Source organism: Chrysochloris asiatica, unplaced genomic scaffold (genome assembly GCF_000296735.1).
Source record: "Chrysochloris asiatica unplaced genomic scaffold, ChrAsi1.0 scaffold00154, whole genome shotgun sequence".
Classification (NCBI taxonomy): Eukaryota; Metazoa; Chordata; class Mammalia; order Afrosoricida; family Chrysochloridae; genus Chrysochloris; species Chrysochloris asiatica.
The window spans coordinates 7,436,103-7,454,267 of record NW_006408672.1 but is presented as its reverse complement, the minus strand read 5'-3'; the positions used below and the strand labels follow the sequence as shown (position 1 = coordinate 7,454,267).

At 38.8% G+C, this 18,165-nt stretch overlaps 1 protein-coding gene across 1 annotated transcript in view; it reads left to right on the top strand.

Moving 5' to 3' along the window:
* SH3BGR (SH3 domain binding glutamic acid-rich protein) overlaps positions 1-18,165 on the top strand; it is a 124,152-nt gene that overhangs the window by 85,102 nt on the left and 20,885 nt on the right. Inside the window, 1 exon segment of the mRNA XM_006878378.1 lies at positions 6,286-6,378. Coding sequence (XP_006878440.1) covers positions 6,286-6,378 — 93 coding nt within the window.

Sequence of the window (18,165 nt, the reverse complement as noted above, 5' to 3'; positions counted from 1 at the left end):
GTTGATAAAAATGTTGCTTATTGGTCTAGTGGTAAGGATTTTTGTTATCTTTACATTGAGATGCAATCCATAGGCTGTGCTCTTTGATCTTCACGAGTAAATATTTTAAGTCCTCTTCACTTTCAGCAAGCAAGTTTTTTATCATCTGCATATTGCAGGTTGTTAATGAGTGTTTCTCCAATCCTGATGCCACATTTTTCTTCGTATAACCCAGCTTCTTGGATTATTTGCTTAGCATACAGGTTGAATAAGTATAGTGAAAGAATACAACCCTGTTTCACACCTTTCTTAATTTTAAACCATTCAGTGTTTCCATGTTCTGTTTGAACAACTGCCTCTTGGTCCATGTACAGATTCCTCATGAGCACAATGAAGTGTTCCATAGTATTCATACTTTGTAATGTTGTCCATAGCTTGTCATGATTCACACAATTGAAAGCCTTTGTGTAGTCAAGAAAACACAGGTAAGCGTAGTGGTTACGAATTGGCCTGCTAATCTCATGGTCAGCAGTTTGAAACTACCAGCAGTTCTGCGGGAGAAAGATGAGGCTTTCTGCTCCCATAAAGATTTACAGCCTTGGAAACCCTGTACAGGGTGGCCATGAGTCGGAACCGACTCCACCACATATAACAACAACAACAAGAAACATCTTTCTGATATTCTCTGCTTTCAGCCAAGATCCATTGGACATCAACAATGATATCCCTCATTCCACGTCCTCCTCTGAATCTGGCTTGACCTCTGGAAGTTGTCTGTCAATGTATGCTTGCAGCCATTTCTGTATTACCTTCAGTAAAACTTTACTTGCATGGGATATCAAAAGATATCGTCCAATGATTTCCGCATTTCGTTGGGTCACCTCTCTTTGGAATGGGTACAAATAGGTGTCTTCCACTTAGTTGGCCAGATAGTTGTCTTCCAAATTTCTTGGCAGAGATGAGTGAGTGCCTCCTGTGCCATCTCACTTTCTTGAAAGATTTCAATTTTTATTCCATCAATTCCTGGTGCCTTGTTCTTTTCCAATTCCTTCAATGCACCTTGGACTTCCTCCTTTAGTATCATTGGCTCTTGATCATATGCTACCTCTTGAGATTGTTGAACATCAACCATTTCCTTTTGGTACAGTGACTCTGTATATTCCTGCTATCTTCTTTTGATGCTTTCTGCATCATTCAATAATTTCCCCAAAGAATCCTTCAATAACGAAAGTTGAGGTTTGAAGTTTTTCTTCAGTTTCCCCAGCTTGAGAAATGCTGAGCGTGTTCCTCCTTTTTGGTTTTCTGACTCCAGATCTTCGCACATTTTGTTATAATATTTGGCTTTATCTTCTCAAGCAGACCTTTGAACTTTTCTGTTCAGCTCTTGGACCTCCTCATTTCTTCCATTTACTTTAGCATCTCTATGCAGGAGAACATGTTTCAGTGTTTTTTCTGACATTCATTTTGATCTTTTCTTTCTTAATGACTTTTTGCTTTCTTCCTGTGTGATGTTCTTGATGTCATCCCACAACTCTTATGGTCTTCTGTCTTTAGGCTTTAACATATCAAATCTGTTCTTCAGATGATCTCTAAATTCAGGTGGGATATATTCAAGGTCATATTTTGCCTCTCGTGGACTTGTTTTCATTTTCTTCAGCTTTAGTTTGAATTTGCATATGAGCAATTGATGGTCTGTCCCACAATCTGCCCCTGACCTTGTTTTGACTGATGATATGGAGCTTTTCTATCATCTCTTTCCACAGATGTAGTCAATTTGATTTCTATGTATTCCATCTGGCGAGGTCCATGTGTATAGTCGTCTGTTATGCTGTCTCAAGAAGGTATTTGAAATGAACAAATCATTGATTTTGCACAATTCTACCATTGTGATCTCCAGCATCATTTCTATCACCAAGGCCATATTTTCCAACTACTGATCCTTCCTCTTTGCTCCCAACCTTTGCATTCTAATCACCAGTAATAATCAATACATCTTGATTGCATGTTTGATCAATTTCAGATTGAAGAAGTTGGTAGAATTCTTCTATTTCATCCTCACTGGCTTTGAGGTTGGTGTGTAAACTTGAATAATAGTGGTATTAACTGGGCTTCCATGTAGGCTCATGGATAATATCCTATCACAGACAGCTTTGTACCTCATGACTGCTCTGGTATGTTCTTTTTGACAATAAATGCAGCAACATTCCTCTTCAATTTGTCATTCCCAGCAAAGTAAGTCATGTGGTTGTCAGATTCAAAATGGCCAATACCAGTCCATTTCAGCTCCCTAATGTCTAAGATACTGATGTTTATGCGGTCCATTTAATTTTTGACAATTTCTAATTTTTCTAGATTCATACTGCATACATTCCCTGTTCCGGTTATTAATGGATGTTTACAGCTGTTTCTCTTCATTTTGAGTTGTGCCCCATGAGCAAATGAAGGTCCTGCAGGCTTTACTTCCATGGGCTTTACTCTATTCGCATCATCACGGTCAACTGAGGAAGCAACTGTTCCCAAGTCACTCACATTTTGAGTGCCTCCAACCTGAGGGGTTCATTTTCCGGCATTATTCTGACAATGTTTCTCTGCTTTTCATAAGGTTTTCAGTGACTAAATATTTGTAAATAGTTTGTCACTCCTTTTTCCTACTCTGTTTTTGTCATCTGAAACCTGTTCACTATGAGTGACCCTGCTAGTATTTAAAATACTGGTGGCAGAGCTTCCAGAATCACAGCTACTCACAAGGCAACACAGTATGACAAAGTGATAGATGAATAGCAACAATTAAATGTTGTCTTGTCTTACCAAAAAAAAAAAAAAAAATGTTGTCAAGTCAGTTCCAAACCATAGTGACACCCTGTATAGGTTTTCCAAGGAGCAGATGGTGGGTTTGAAATGCTGACTCTGAGGTTAGTGGTCCAGTTCTTATCCTGCAGTGCTATACCAGGACTCCAATGGGTGCATATATATAATAAAAAATCACTAATTTAATACTTGTATGTGCACAATTCAGTGACTTAATGGCTTTTGTCATGTTATGCAACCATCACCACTATCCATTCCATTTCTATTTTTAAAAAACAACAACAACAAAATAAAACAAAAGTAACAACCAACTAAGAAAATAGTCTCTCTATATGTTTTAGGTAGAGTCAGTCCATATCAAATATCCAGTATTGTATTGATTATCACTGATGGGTATGACTTGAGAGTTGCGTATGGCTTAATTTGTTGCCATGAACTTGAAATGCATTGGTAATGAAAATAATTTGAAATGGTAAAAGCTTAAGAACCCCTACATATGTCAGAAGTACATTAAGTTGAGAGGGCAGACCTAGCATTGCCTCTAACTTGCAGTGTGTCATTTTTTACCCTTATTTTCTAGTCTCTAAGTAAAGTGTGGGGGTAGTTTTGACCATCCTATCTACTTAGCTTGGAATATTGTTGTGAAGATAAAATGAAGGATATTGACAAAACATTATTTGAATAGTTAGAAGGTATTGAAAAGTAAATATTATCTTTAAGAATGTTCTCAAAAATTCCAATTTATATGATGCAGGTGACTAAATCGTCTGAAGAAGCAGCTTCCCTTCCCAATGGTGATGTATCGGGAGAGGCACAGAGCACCACAGAGGTAAGACTTGATATCCCGAGCTGCCTTCTTCCAGTGTCCTCTAACGTCTACTACTTCTAAATCAATCTTCCTATTATCCCTGTTTTTCACTAAATTCATTTATCTTATTGTAGTTGTTGAGAATCTACTTAGAAAAACATCTATCAATTAGTTTCTGTAGTTTAGTGACACTGATTACATTCTTTGAGTTGTGTGCTCATTCTCACCCTCCTTTGCTGAGTTGCTCCTCACTGGCCCCTCAACTTTCTATCTGATCTTTTGAATTGCTGTTGTGATTTTGATCACATACAGATAGTTCTTAAAAGAAGATTATGCTCAAAGCAGACTTTCCCCCACCTTCATTATTTAAGCTAAACTATTGCTCAGTTTTAAGACGTCTTCAGGAGGTATAGTTGGTTTAAGATTTAAAGATGATTTCAGAGCATAGTTTCAGCATTTCATCTACCCTCTATGGCTCTAGAAATTATATAGTTCATAAGAATTTGAAATTCGGTCTTGAATTTGCCCTCTTTTGATCGGGAATCTTTATGGAATGTTTGATCAAAATGTTAGTGATGGTAGTTGGGTGCCATCAAGTTCTTCTAGTGTCATGACAAAGGAGGCAGTTGTTCATGGAGGCAATTAACCATACATTTCCTGTTCTCTTCCTATTCCTGACTCTCCTTCTTCTTCTATTGATCCAGGGATCAATTATTGTGCCTTGGATTGCTGCTTGCAATCTTTTTAGACTCCAGGCACAACAAAATGAAATAGGAGGCAGAGCAGAAGTATTAAACTTATTATTAGGCTAAATTACTGGGATAATTTAGGAAGCTATGATCTTAAACCTTCAATCCAAAGAATATAATTTCATGAGGTGATTTGTTGTATACAAGCAGTCTCAGCAGCTACTCCTTTGTTGTTGTTTTTGTTGTTAATAGATCATTATCACACAACTTCACCAATTCAACTTTTTCAGGTATATAACTTACTGACAGCAATTATAATCTCTGTGCAACTCTACCCTTAATCAATTCTATACTTCTGTCACTGTTAGTCTCCACTTTCTTCCTTCCTCCACCTCTGGTAATCATGAATAAACTTTGGTCTTATACATTTGCCCTTTCTTGTCCTTTTATATAATGAGGTCATACAATATTTATCCTTTTGTGCTTGGCTTATTTCACTCAGCATCATGTCTCCAAGCTCCATCCATGCCATAGCATGTTTCAAGACTTCATGTCTCCTACTAGCTAAATTGTATTCCTTTGTATATATGTAACTCATTTTGTTTATCCATTCAATTGTTAATGTTGCATTTAGATTGTTTACACCTGTTGGCTATTGTGAATAGTGTTGCAGTGAACATTGGTGTGCTTTTTAAGTCTCTGCTTTCAAGTATTTTAGGTATATATGGAAGAATGAAATTACTGGGTGAGGTATTGGCTCCATTTAGTTTGGGGAAGATTTATTCCATTTTCCACAACAGCAGTGCCAGTTTGTGTTCTTATTAAGTTGAGCACTGTTCCCAAATATCCATTCTTTGTGCTATCCATAATTTGTCATGGCCCACATAAGCTTTTGCATAGTCAATAAAGCACAGGTACACATCTTCCTGGCATTCTTTGCTCTCATTCAAGACCATCTGATGTCACCTTGTTCCATGTCCTTTTCTGAATCCAGCTTGAATTTCAGGCAGTTCCCTGTTGACGTACTGTTATAACTATTATTGAATGATCTTCAACAAAAATTTTACTTGTATGTGATGTTAATGATACTGTTCGATGATTTCCACATTCTGTTGGATCACCTCTCTTTGGAATGGGCACATATGGTTCTCTTCCAATTGTTTGGCCAGGTAGTGTCTTCCACTTTTCTTAGCATAGATGACTGTCTCCAGTGCTGCATCAGTTTTTTGAAGAACCTGTGATTTGCCTTTCAGATTTCTCATTGCTGGTATACAAAAACTCATCTGATTTTTGTTTGTTGACCATGTGCCCTCAAACTTTGCTAAATTCCTCTATTATCTCTAGAAGTTTTCTTGTGGACTATTTGGGATTTTCTCTAAATAGGATAATGCCATTCATGTATAGAGATAATTTATCTACTTTTTTAATCTCTAAAGTTTTTAATCTTTAAAATGATTAGTGTCCTTCTACATAAGCAGTAGAATGCAATCACTGGGTAAATGTTAAATCCTTTGGAGTTCTCTTCATAATCTTGAAATAAGTGAATTGGAACTCCTCTTTCAGGGAGTTGCTATACATGACAGTCAGATATGATGATCTACTGCAATAAATCCAATCAGAAATTTCTAGGTTCAATGATCGTATACTCTACTATTTTGTGTTTAATTACTAAATAAATATGAGCTATGGTGGTGTTGTGGTGGTGTGCCGTGGAATCAGTTCTAACTCACAGAGACCCTGCGTAGAGTTTCTGAGTTTGTAAATCTTGACGGGAGAAGAAAGTCTCTTCTTTCTCCCATGGAACTGTTGGTAGTTTCGAACTGCTGACCCTGAGATTAGCAGCCCTATTCGTAACCACTCCACTACCAGGGCTCCTTAAATATGAGTTCTATGTTTGTCTTATGCATATCTCAACTGGAAAATCACAGCATGCCTCATCTGCTTTTTTTCCTTGGTAGTTTATCTAAGGTGAGTGATAGTGTGGGTTTCTTTTATCACCAGGAAACAGAGAAGGCTGAAGAAAGTGGAGAAAATGAGGTGAAAAAAGAGGATGAGGAAGATGGAGGCAATCTCTCCGAATCCCAAGAGAAGCATGTGAGTTCTTTTTTCACTATAGCTTCAGTTTCCAATATTGTTCAACAAACATTTGCTGAACTTCTACTAGGTGGCAGGAACTGTGGTAGATTCTGTGCAAACAACAGTGCACTGGTGCAAAGCAAGAGAGAACAGTCCACACACTCTCACTTTTGACACCAACTCTAAACCACCCTCAGTTTGATCATTTGCTAGGAGTTCAGTGAAAGCTGTTATACTAATGGTTAGGGTTTGTTACAGAAAACCAGTAACCAGTTATCACCAAGTTATTTGTTGTTGTTAAGTGTTGTTGAGTCAGTTCTGACTCACAGAGACCTTGTATAGGGTTTCTGAGGAGTGGCTGGTGGGTTTGAACTGCCGACCTTGTGGTCCAGTGCTATCCTATAGCACCACACCAGGACTCCATGCTCCAAGTTATAGAGACTGACTATATTTCAGAGGAAAACTGTTTTCCATAGGGTTTTCATATGAGGTGTACATATGACTCACAGGAAGCCAGAGGAAAGGCACTGGACTTGCAGAGCACAGGCCAGAGAAGGTTTTGAAATTGGTTGATTTTTTAGAAGTAGATCACCAAGCCTTTCTCCTGAGGTGCCTCTGGGTGGACTGAACTTCCAACTTTTCGGTTAGCAGCTCTCTGGCTAACATCATTCCCTTACTGTCTTATTGTGTGTAACACTGTAGTATAAGCAACTTGACTGCTTACTGCAATATTGGCAACCTCTTGATGTGAGAAAGATGAGGCTGTCTGTTCCCATGAAGATTACAGTCTTGGTCACTGTGAATCAGAATGGACTCGATGGCAGTGGGTTAAAGAGAAGCCTTAAAATACTTCATGTGAACTATTTGCATTCCCCAGGGGCTCAATCATAGATAAAGAAACTGTGGCAGGAACTGTGGTAGATTCTGTGCAAACATAGATAATCCTTTATCTATGATTGAACTCAGCCAAGGGAAGTAGTGCATAAGGCTGAGTCCAAGAAGGTAACAAACCTTGAGCTTTGGGGCATCCCATCCATGTGGAGTCAGGGCTGTGTTAATTGTGACAACATGTGCAGTGTGTTGCCACCCATGAAGTGTGACCAAACCTTGGGGTTAGACTTTTAACTGGTTAACTGCTTGTGAGATTAACTTTTGGTATCTGGTTTCTTTGAAAGTAGGAGGAATACTGCAGGACCCAACGCTCCAATCATAATTCACAGTGTTTGACTGTCTGGTGGTTAAGGTCCCAAAGCAAATAAAGACAGCCTTCCTAGAGACTGCTTCCCAAGAGGTGAGAACAAAGGCCAGAACCCTCTTTAACCCATTGCCATGGAGTTGATTCTGACTCATAGTGACCCTGTATAGGGTTTCCAAGACTGTAAATCTTTATGGGAGCAGACAGTTCATCTTTCTCCCACATAGTGGCTGCCAATCTTGTGGTTAGCAGTCCAGTACTTATCCTACAGCATTACTACACAGAAAGACAGCCAGGAAGGTAGATCTAGATGCAGGTCATTTTTATGGACTGTGTTAAGTGCTGTGGTAGAGGTGTACAGATGACTCACAGGAAGCCAGAGGAAAGGCCCTGGACTTGCAGAGCACAGGCCAGAGAAGGTTTTGAAATCTGCTGTCATTTTGGTTAGGTTAGGTTTACCTTCTTTCTAAAACAAATGTGTGAAAGTAGCAGAGCTTCTTTCTTTCTTTTTTTTTTTTTTAATTTAAGGTTTTTATTGTGGATTGAATGAAAGTTTACAGGGCACATCATCAGTTTCACATTCAACCATTCATATAACTTGTTTCATTACATTGATTATAATCCCCTCCATATACCATCACTTAAAAGTATTTCTCTTTATCCACTTTAGTTTTTTTTTAAAAAACACACAAACAAAAAAACCCACTCAGGCATATATAATAAATTACATCTCCAAAGGGCACATTCTGCAAGTCTGCTCCTGGCCACCAGTTCTTAGTCCTTCTCTTCTTAGTTGATGAATCTAGAGTCCTTCATGCCCCCATCTCTGCCTCCATCTCTGGCGCTGCTGCTTCTCTGGATAAGGTCCTGCATTCTATTTGTGTGTTCCTCTCTTGATGGTCCTAGGGTCCTCTGTTTCTGGACTGTAAGAATAACCTCTCCCCTTTTTTTGTTACAAAACTTCTACCTTTACAAATGTGACAGTTGCGATTAGTCATGATAACAGTTATTCACTATTGAATCTTACGAATGTTATCTCCATCTCCTTTCACCAGACCCATCTAGACAAGATGATAACTATTCAGTGGGGACTCTTTCTTTCCCCCCACACTCTTAACTAAGCTCCCTCTTGAAACCTTGTAAGCCAGTCACTTTGTGCCTTTATTGTCCCCTCATTTTAGATAGCCAATGTCTAAGTTGCCCATTCCTATCTACCCTGTGCACAGAGCGGATAGCATTGAAACTTGATTTGAAGACTATTTCCCTCTCTATTGGTATTTAGAGTAACTACTGTTCTGAGTATAGGTCAGGTTCATCCTGAAGATGTATCTTCTGTCACTGTAGCTGTTCCAGTCTGATTGTCCTTTCTAGTGGGAATGTCTCACCTCACAAGGTTGTGGATGGGACTCAGGATTCCACCTAAGGTCCTATACTCTGTAAAGGCTTTGCACAAGGGCTATTTCACTGGGCAAGTTGTAGAACCCCTTTGAGGCTGAAGATGGGCTTACAAGTTTTCTCTAATCATGTTTCCCAACATTCCTTTCTATACCACTCAAGTGTCTATTTTACAATAGTAGGCAAAGGAAACTAATATTCATAAGGCAGTCAAGGATTTTAGCATTATATCCCCTCTTCAAGCTATACCTAGATCCCTATATCCCAGAACCCTGTTGTTCCAAGGTTGAGTATGCATCACTATTTACTTCTGTCCCATTAGGCCATGCAAACCTGTCTCAGTGTTCCCCTATCTATCTTGTTCTTCTACCTCCTCCCAGAGCTTATTTCTTGATATAAGAAATACTCCAAACTCCAAGCAAAGCCCAATCCAACATCTACTTATTCAGAGTGTTTTAAAAATTATTAGATACATCTGAATTTGAGTTTGGTGCTGGTAGCTTTGTTTGTTTGTTTGTTTTGAACTAATGAGTCTCAGCTCTCTGTGGAGAGATAAAGTACTTGGGGTCAATGATGCATTGAGGTCATCTTTGAGTCATCTCGTATATCATAGGGGGCACTGTAGCTTCCAAAACAACAGGCTGAGATCATGGGGGAAATAGATGGGCACTTTGTCCAAGGAATTTTGAAGTGTGCTGGTAAGTCAGGTAAGGGGGAGACCCTGGCTGCAGTGGGAGCCTTGTGTGTGTAGGGGGGTGGTGAGGGGGATTTTGGTTGGACCAGCCATAGCAAAGACTGTCTTTTATACTCCTGATGATTTACTTTTTGTATATTATTTCCAAGAGAGGTGTTGGCAGCCACCTCTTGGACCTCTATGAATCCAAGATGAACAACCATACCATAGAAATTCAGGGAATCAATTTGTTTCTATCCCATGGAGTTAAATTCTGTCATATTTGAAGACTGCTCTTCCAACACATAGATAATTTAAGATTTTGAAGTTTTTTGTTTTGAAGAAAGACAAAATCATCAGTCTGGACTATAGGAGTCTCATAGCACCCTGTATAATTCAGAAATAGTACTTTAAAAGATTTAAACTTAATTTTAAATTTTAATATATTTTGCAATTAAAACAAAACAACAACCTGTATTATAATCTGAATTTTGCATGCCCTGCCTAATGCACTTATTGCTTGATTTAATACTTTGAAATTTAGCTACCTGCTTTTAAGACAGAGACAATGATAAAGAATACTACACTCACAGCCCCTTTCTCCCATAAGAGTGAAAGGAAGCCAGTGTCTTTATAATCAGATCCAGTTTCCTACAGGGTTTGTTCCAGCTTCTTAGCCACTGGACTGGGTTGTTTCAATAAAGTGATGAGTTGTCCACCTTGGAGTCTTTCTTTGTTATTGCATTTAAAAATTATGAGCCTATCCAAAAGAAATGAATCATGATCCTCTGAATCCTGATAGGAATTTAATGTATCATCTTCATTATTTTTTCAGGGGTTATCATGAAGACATGACTGTAAGGAAGAGATATTTTTAGTTTAGATAAGTTCATTATTAAAATTGCATTATAAAATTCATTTTCCAAGTCTCTACTAATAGTTATTCTACCTAGAGACAGAGGCTGACTTCCCCATTTGACAGTACACACATGCAGTTTGACTTACTTTAATTAAATTATGTAAGAAGAAGAAAAAAGCACCCATGATTTGTCAGCAAACAGATTAAAAATTACATAAAAACGTGACTAGTTTTGAGGTTAAATGTAAGTGAAAATGCACTGAAATTTCACAAGTACACAAAAGCTATCTAGTATTTACAGTGATTGCATTTTGTGCTTAAAAAAACCTGCTTTTCTATCTGTTTTTAAGCATTGAAGCAAGAGAAATCAGCATTTCAGTCTGTAGCTCTTCCTTGCCTGTTTTTGTTAGTGTTAAGTGCCATCTAGTCGATTCTGACTCTGTATAGGGTTTCCAAGGAGCAGCTGGAGAGTTTGAACTGCTGGCCTTGTAGTTTGCGGTCCAGCGCTGATCCTACAGTGCCATACCAGGAGTTCTTGTTTGTTGTTAGTTGCCATAGAGTCGGTACTAACTCATAGCAACCCTATGCACAACAGAAAGAAACCCTACCTGGTCCTGCACCAACCTCACAATTGTTGCTATGCCTGAGCCCATCACTGCTACCACTGTGCCAATCCATCTCATTGGAGGGTTTTCTTCTATTTCTCCTACTCACCACTTTACCAAACATGATACCCTTCTCCAAGGAGTGGTCCCTCCTGAGGATATGTCAGAAATATGAGAGACAAAGTTTGGTCATCCTGGCATCCAAAGAACATTTTCTGGCTGTATTTTTTCCAACAGAGATTGGGGTTTGTTCTTTTGGATGTCCATGGTAATTTTAATATTCTTCTCCAACACTATAACGCAAATACACAAATTCTTCTATGGTCTTCCTTACTCACTGTCAACTCTTGCATGTGTATGAGGTTATCGAAAATGCCATGGCTTGGGTAAGATGCACCTTAGAACTCAAACTGATGTCTTTGCTCTTCAACACTTTAAAGAGGTCTTGTGCAGCAGATTTGTCTAATGCAATACGTCAATTGATTTCTTGATTGCTGCTTTCATGAGTGTTGATGGTTAATCAGAGCAAAATGAAGTCTTTGACAACTTCAATCTTTTCTCCATTTACATGGATGTTGTTTATTGGTCCAGTGGTGAGGATTTTTGTTTTCTTTACATTGAGGTGTAATCCATACCAAAGGCTGTGGTTTTTGATCTTCATCAATAAGTATTTTAACTCATCTTCACTTTCACCAAGCAATGTTGTATCATCTGCATCTCACATGTTGCTAATGAGTCTTCCTCCAATCCTGATGCCATGTTTTTCTTCATATAATCTAGCTTTTTGGGTTATTTGCTCAGCATACAGATTGAATAAGTATGGGGAAAGAACACAACTGGTGCACACCTTTCCTAATTTTATACCATTCAGTGTTCCCTTATTCTGTTTGGACAACTGCCTCTTAATCTATATACAAGTTCCTCAACAGCACAATTAAGTGTTCTGGAATATTCATTCTCTGCAATGTTGTCTATAGCTTCTCATGATCCACACAATCGAAAAACTTTGCATAGCCATAAAGCACAGGTAAGCATCTTTCTGATATCCTCTGCTTTTAGCTAAGATCCATATGACATCAGCAATGATATCCTTCATTCCACATCCTCATCTGGATCTAGCTTGAACCTCTGAAAGTTCTCTGTCAATGTATGTTTGCAGCCATTTTTGAATTATCTTTAGCAAACTTTTAATTGCATGAGATATTAATGATATTGCCCAATAATTTCCACTTTCCATTGTGTCACCTCTCTTTGGAATGGTCATAAATATGGATCTCTTCCAGTCAGTTGGCCAAGTTTTCTTTCCAAGGTGTCTTCTAAAATTCTTGGCATAGATGAATGAGTGTTGCCAATGCTGCAATCAGTTTGTTGAATGATTTCAATTTGCCTTCCATTGATTCCCAGTGCCCTGTTCTTTACCAATTTCTTCAATGTACCGTGGACTTCTTCTTTCAGTATCATTGACTTTTGATCATACGCTACCTCTTGAAATGGTTGAACATTGGCCATTAATTTTTGGTGCAGTGACTGTATTCCTTCAATCTTCTTTTGATACTTTCAACATTATTCAATTCAATATTTTGCCCATAGAATCCTTCAATATTTCAAGTCAAGGCTTGAATTTTTCTTCTGTTTCCTCAGCTTGAGATGGTGAGTGTATTCTTCCCTTTTGGTTTTCTAATTCCAGGTCATTGCACATTTTGTTACAATATTTGACTTTGCCTTCTCAAGATATTCTTTGAAATTTTCTATTCATCTCTTTTACCTCCTCATTTCTTCCATTTAGTTTAGCATTCCATTTAGTTATGCTGGAGAGCACATTTCAGAGTCTCTTCTGGAATCCATTTTGGTCTTTTCCATCCATCTTGTCTTCTTAATGACCAGGAGTCTTAGATAGGCTTATTTATAATAAACAGAAAGGCAAATTAAATTAGATCACTATATTTTACTTTGTAATATTGATTTTCAAAGCACTAGAGAGCGTAGTGGTTATGAATCGGGCTGTAAACCTCAAGGTCAGCAGTTCAAAGCTGGTCCGTGGGAGAAAGATGAGGCTTTCTGCTCCCATAAAGATTTACAGCCTTGGAAATCCTGTACAGGGTTGCTATGAGTTGGAACTGACTCCACGGCACATAACAACAACAACAACAGACTTATACTGGAGTCCTTCTGTGACATTGAAGGATAATGCACTGGATTTCAAAGTTCAAACTCACCAGCCACTCCTTGGAAACCCTTTACAGGGTTCTATGAGTCAGAACTGACTTGACTGTATAGCATTAGTATTTATTATATGTTGTTGTTGTTGTAATAGGTTCTGACTCATAGTGACCCTGTATAAGGTTTCCAAGAAACTACTGGTGGGTTTTAATCACTGACCTTGCTGTTAGCTGTCCAGTAATTATCTTATAACACTGTACCAGGACACTCTCTCTCTCTCTCACCAACATTGTTGCTGTTCATTGATTGTAACCATCAAATCAATTCCAACTCATGGTGACCTCATTTGTGCAGAGCAGAGCTGTTCTTCATTGAGTTTTCAAGACTGTGACCTTTTGGAAATAGGTGCCAAGGCTTGTCATGGGGTCCGGGTTGTTGTTGTTGTTAAGTGCCGTCGAGTCGGTTCCGACCCATAGCGAGGGTGTAAATCTTTACGGGAGTAGAAAGCCTCATCTTTCTCCCATGGAGCGGCTGATAGTTTCGAACCACTGACCTTAAGGTTCGCAGTCCGATCGTAACCAGGTTGAAATCATCAACCTTTCAGCTAATAGCTGAGTGCTTAACTTTTTTGTGCTACTGGAGATACACATACACACACAAACATTTCTGTTTACAGACCTTGCTTTTCACCATTTGTTTTATTTTAAGCTGTGTTTACTTGTGTATTAAAGACAGGTGTGCAGGGGGAAAAGATCACTCCAGTATTAAGTCAGTATTAAGCAGAGGGATCAATGAGGTGATCAGTCAGTGAGGGCAAACACATCTGATCTCAATTATTGCATATGCTCTATCAAAACACACTTGTTGTTGTTGTTGTTAAGTGCCGTTGAGTTGATTCCGACCCATAGTGACCCTGCATATGGTTCTAAGGAGCAGCTGGTGAGCTTAAATGATTCCTTCCATTTAAATGGAGAGGAGTATTTATTTAAGTATATTACATTGGTTTCTACACAAACAGAAATGGCAACAGGCACCATATCTCTTTTAACGACACGGACTTCTGGACCATCTCCCCAAGCTTCTGGGTTCTTACACAAGATGCCAACCTACTTGATAACAGGTTGGGGAAAGGGAAGGTGAGTACAGAAAGCACTATGATTAGGAAGGTCTAACCGGGACCTTCAGATCCCATTGGAACGACTTGGAGCCATCACAGAGCCCAGCTGGATGACACAGTGAAGGGTGAGGGTCAAAGATGAGAGGGACATTTGGTGACTGGCTCTCACAGAAATTAAGGTCATTTCAGTTTCTGGGCATTCTCTGAGAAAGGAATTACAGAGTCACAAGAGAGTTTAATACCCTGGAAACATTGCAAATTATTCATGTTTGTATTTGGTAGGTTTTTGTAAAAGTAAAACTATATTAAATTGTATTCTTTGGAAAGTCAATGGGCTTGTCCAAAAATCTTTTAAGATCTGGTTTGATGAACTGTATAATTATGGTCTCCCTCCAAAACCAGTCTTGAGGAAAGTTGTTTTTTCAAGAGGCAACATAGCTATAGGTCCTGGAAGAGCTCACACATCTGCCTGGAACTGGAGAAATGCTGTTCTCTGATTCAGCCACTCCTGAGGCCAGATGATGACCTCTTCAGGGCATGTTGGCTCTGGCCCCCATCTTCCTTTCACACCAGCCACCTGACTTTGATCACTGCTGACACCTGTCCTCCACTTTGGCCACGTACCATTTAGCAGCTTCCTTTCCCCTTGCCAAGTTCCCAACAAAATCAGCTGCTTAAAGCCATCCCTCCTCCGAGGCTTCTGTGTATTAATTTTCTTAGAACAACAGAGTAAAATGATTTTAAATTATATGCTTTGTCAAGTTATTGGTTTATACCTTTGATTGATTTTTTTTTTTTAAAGATCTTGACTTAACTGACTACATAATTATTATCTTTAAAAGAAAAACTTATGTCAATATAATTGTTTACCAGCCATAAAAGTCAACCCAGGCAAGTCTGTATTTGAATTTTACAACTCTGACTAATGCTGATATTTTGTAATTCTGTGAGCTAGGTTTGGAGGTTCAAGTTATTAATCTAAATAATATATCCTCCTTCATCCCAAGAGGGGTTTGAGGCAGGAATAGCATACATAAATGCATTCATTCAGCAGTTCTTGATAAATTTAATATTGCCACATGCCAGGCAGAATTCATACTGGGGATGGAGCAATAAAATAGCAAAGTCCCTGTTCTAAGGAGCTTCTATGATGCTGTGATGCTAACATTCAGAGTTACTCAATGCTTACTTGACCACTTGAGCCTAAGTATTTCTGAAATTTCTTTACTATTTAATATACTTTTTAATATATTATTTTTACATATATATGTTTAGTATACTTTTCTAGTTTGTATACTTTTCTAGGAATTAAAGTCAATTTAAATCTTGATTGTTGTTGTTGTTGTTGAGTGCTGTCGAGTCAATTCTGACTCATAGCAACCCTGTATAGGGTTTCCAAGGAGCTGCTGGAGAGCTTGAACCATTGACTTTGTGGTTCTAACCAACCTTGCAGCCTAGTGCATTAACCTACAGCGCCACACCAAGACTCCTTAAATATTGATAATGAGTGCTAGTTCCCTATGCAATTGATCCTAACTAGCTATGATGCTGAAGCTATGTCATCAGTATTTCAAATACTGGTAGGCTCACCCATAGTGGACAAGCTTCAGCAGAGTCTTTAGACTAAAATGGACTGGGGAGAAAGGTCTGGTGATCCATCTAAAAATTAGCCAGTGAAAACCCTATGGATCAAAACAGAATATCATCCCATCTAGTGCTGGGAGATGCGTCCATAGACTGGAAGGCACTCAAAATACACTGTCCACAACAATGGACTCGAGCATACCAACGGTCAGGGGATGACATTTTGTTGTATGGGTGGCTGCTATGAGTTGGTGCTGACAAGACAACAACTAACAGCAATAAACTTGTGAATGTTGAGGCTAGTTTTCATTATTGCTGTATGACTTCCTACTGCTCTCCAGGCTAGCTGTAAGAGTGAACCCATGTTTAATAATGTGTATTGTATGTGGCACTGTGGGTTAATGCGCTGGACTGCAAAGTCAGTTTGAACCTCAAGGTTGGTAGTTTAAGCCAACCAGTTGCTCCTTGAAAACCCTATACAGGATTACTGTGGGTCGGAACTGACTTGATGACGCTTAACAACAATTGTATTCATTAATGAGCGCTGGTGGCACAGTGGTTAAAACCCTTGACTGCTAATTGAAAGGTCATTGGTTTGAGTGTACCAGTCACACTGGGGAAGAAAAGTGTGGCAGGGTGCTTCTGTTAAGATTTACAACTTTGGAAACTCTATGGGGTAGCCCTACTCTGTCCTGTTGTTGTTGTTGTTAAATGTTATCGAGTCAGTTCTGAGTCATAGCGACTCTATATATGCCTGCCGAGGAGTGGCTGGTGAGTTTGAATCACCGACCTGGTAGTTCAAACTGATGTTTTGGTCCAGTGCTTTATCCCATAGTGCCACGCCAGGATTCCTATAGTATTCTTCTAGATATGAGTCAGACTTGACTTGATGGCAATGGCTTTGTTTTTAAAAATCTTATAAATGTTTCAGCTGGAAGCCATTAAAAAATTATTTAGAAAAATATAAAGCTCTACATAATCAATAATTCTAGACTGCACATTTAAAATTTTAATCTAGTTCCACATGGATCAGATGAAAATTAATGTTCTTTGATGTCCAAAGGCTTAATAGTGGATTTCATTTAGCCAGTCATATGTTGTTGTTGTTGTTAACTGCCATCAAGTCTGCTCTTACACTGTATAGCATTTCCGAGGAGTGGCTGGTGGGTTTGAACCACCAGCTTTGAGGTTAGCAGTACAGTGCTTATCCTACAGCACCACAACAAGTCTCCTAGCCAATCAGATGTTGTTGTTAGGTGCCATTGAGGTGGTATCTATTCATAGCGACCTTATGTATAATAGAACAAAACACTACCCGATCCTGGGCTAACTTCACTATTGTTGCCACGCTTGAGCCCAATCCATTTTGCTGGATGTCTTCCTCTTTTTTTCTGACCCTCCACCTTACCAAAAATGATATGCTTCTCCAGAGACCAGTCCCTTCTGACAATATGTCTGAAGTATACAAGATGAAGTTTGGCCATCCTGGCCTCCAAGGAGCACTCTGGCTGCGCTTCCTCCAACACAGATCTGTTGGTCCTTTTGGCAGACCATGGCACTTTCAATATTCTCCTACAACACCGTAAATCAAAAGCATGAATTCTTCTATGGTCTTCCTTATTCACTGTCTAGCTTTCGCATGCATATGAGGTTATTGAAAATACCATGACTTGGGTCAGGCACACTTTAGTCTTCAAGCTGACATCTTTGCTCTTCAACACTTTAAAATGTTCTTTTGCAGCAGATTTGCCTAATGCGATATGTCATTTGATTTCTTGGCTGTTGCTTCCATGAATGTTGATAGTTGATCCAAGACGAATGAAGTCCTTCACAATTTCAATCTTTTCTCCATTGATAAGAATGTTGTTTATTGGTCTAGTGGTGAGGATTTTTGCTTTCTTTACATTGACATGCAATTCATACCAAAGGCTGTGTTCTTTGATCTTCATCAGTAAGTATTTTAATCCTGATCACTTTCAGCAAGCAAGGTTGTGTTATCTGCATATTTCAGGTTCCTTCCATCCTGATGCCACGTTTTTCTTCATATAACCCAGCTTCTCGGATTATTTGCTCAGTATACAGGTTGAATATGTATGGTGCAAGAATACAACCTTGTTGCATCCCTTTCTTAATTTTAAACCATTCAGTATTCCCATGTTCTGTTCAAACAACTGCCTCTTGGTCCATGTACAGATTCCTCATGAGCACAATTAAGTG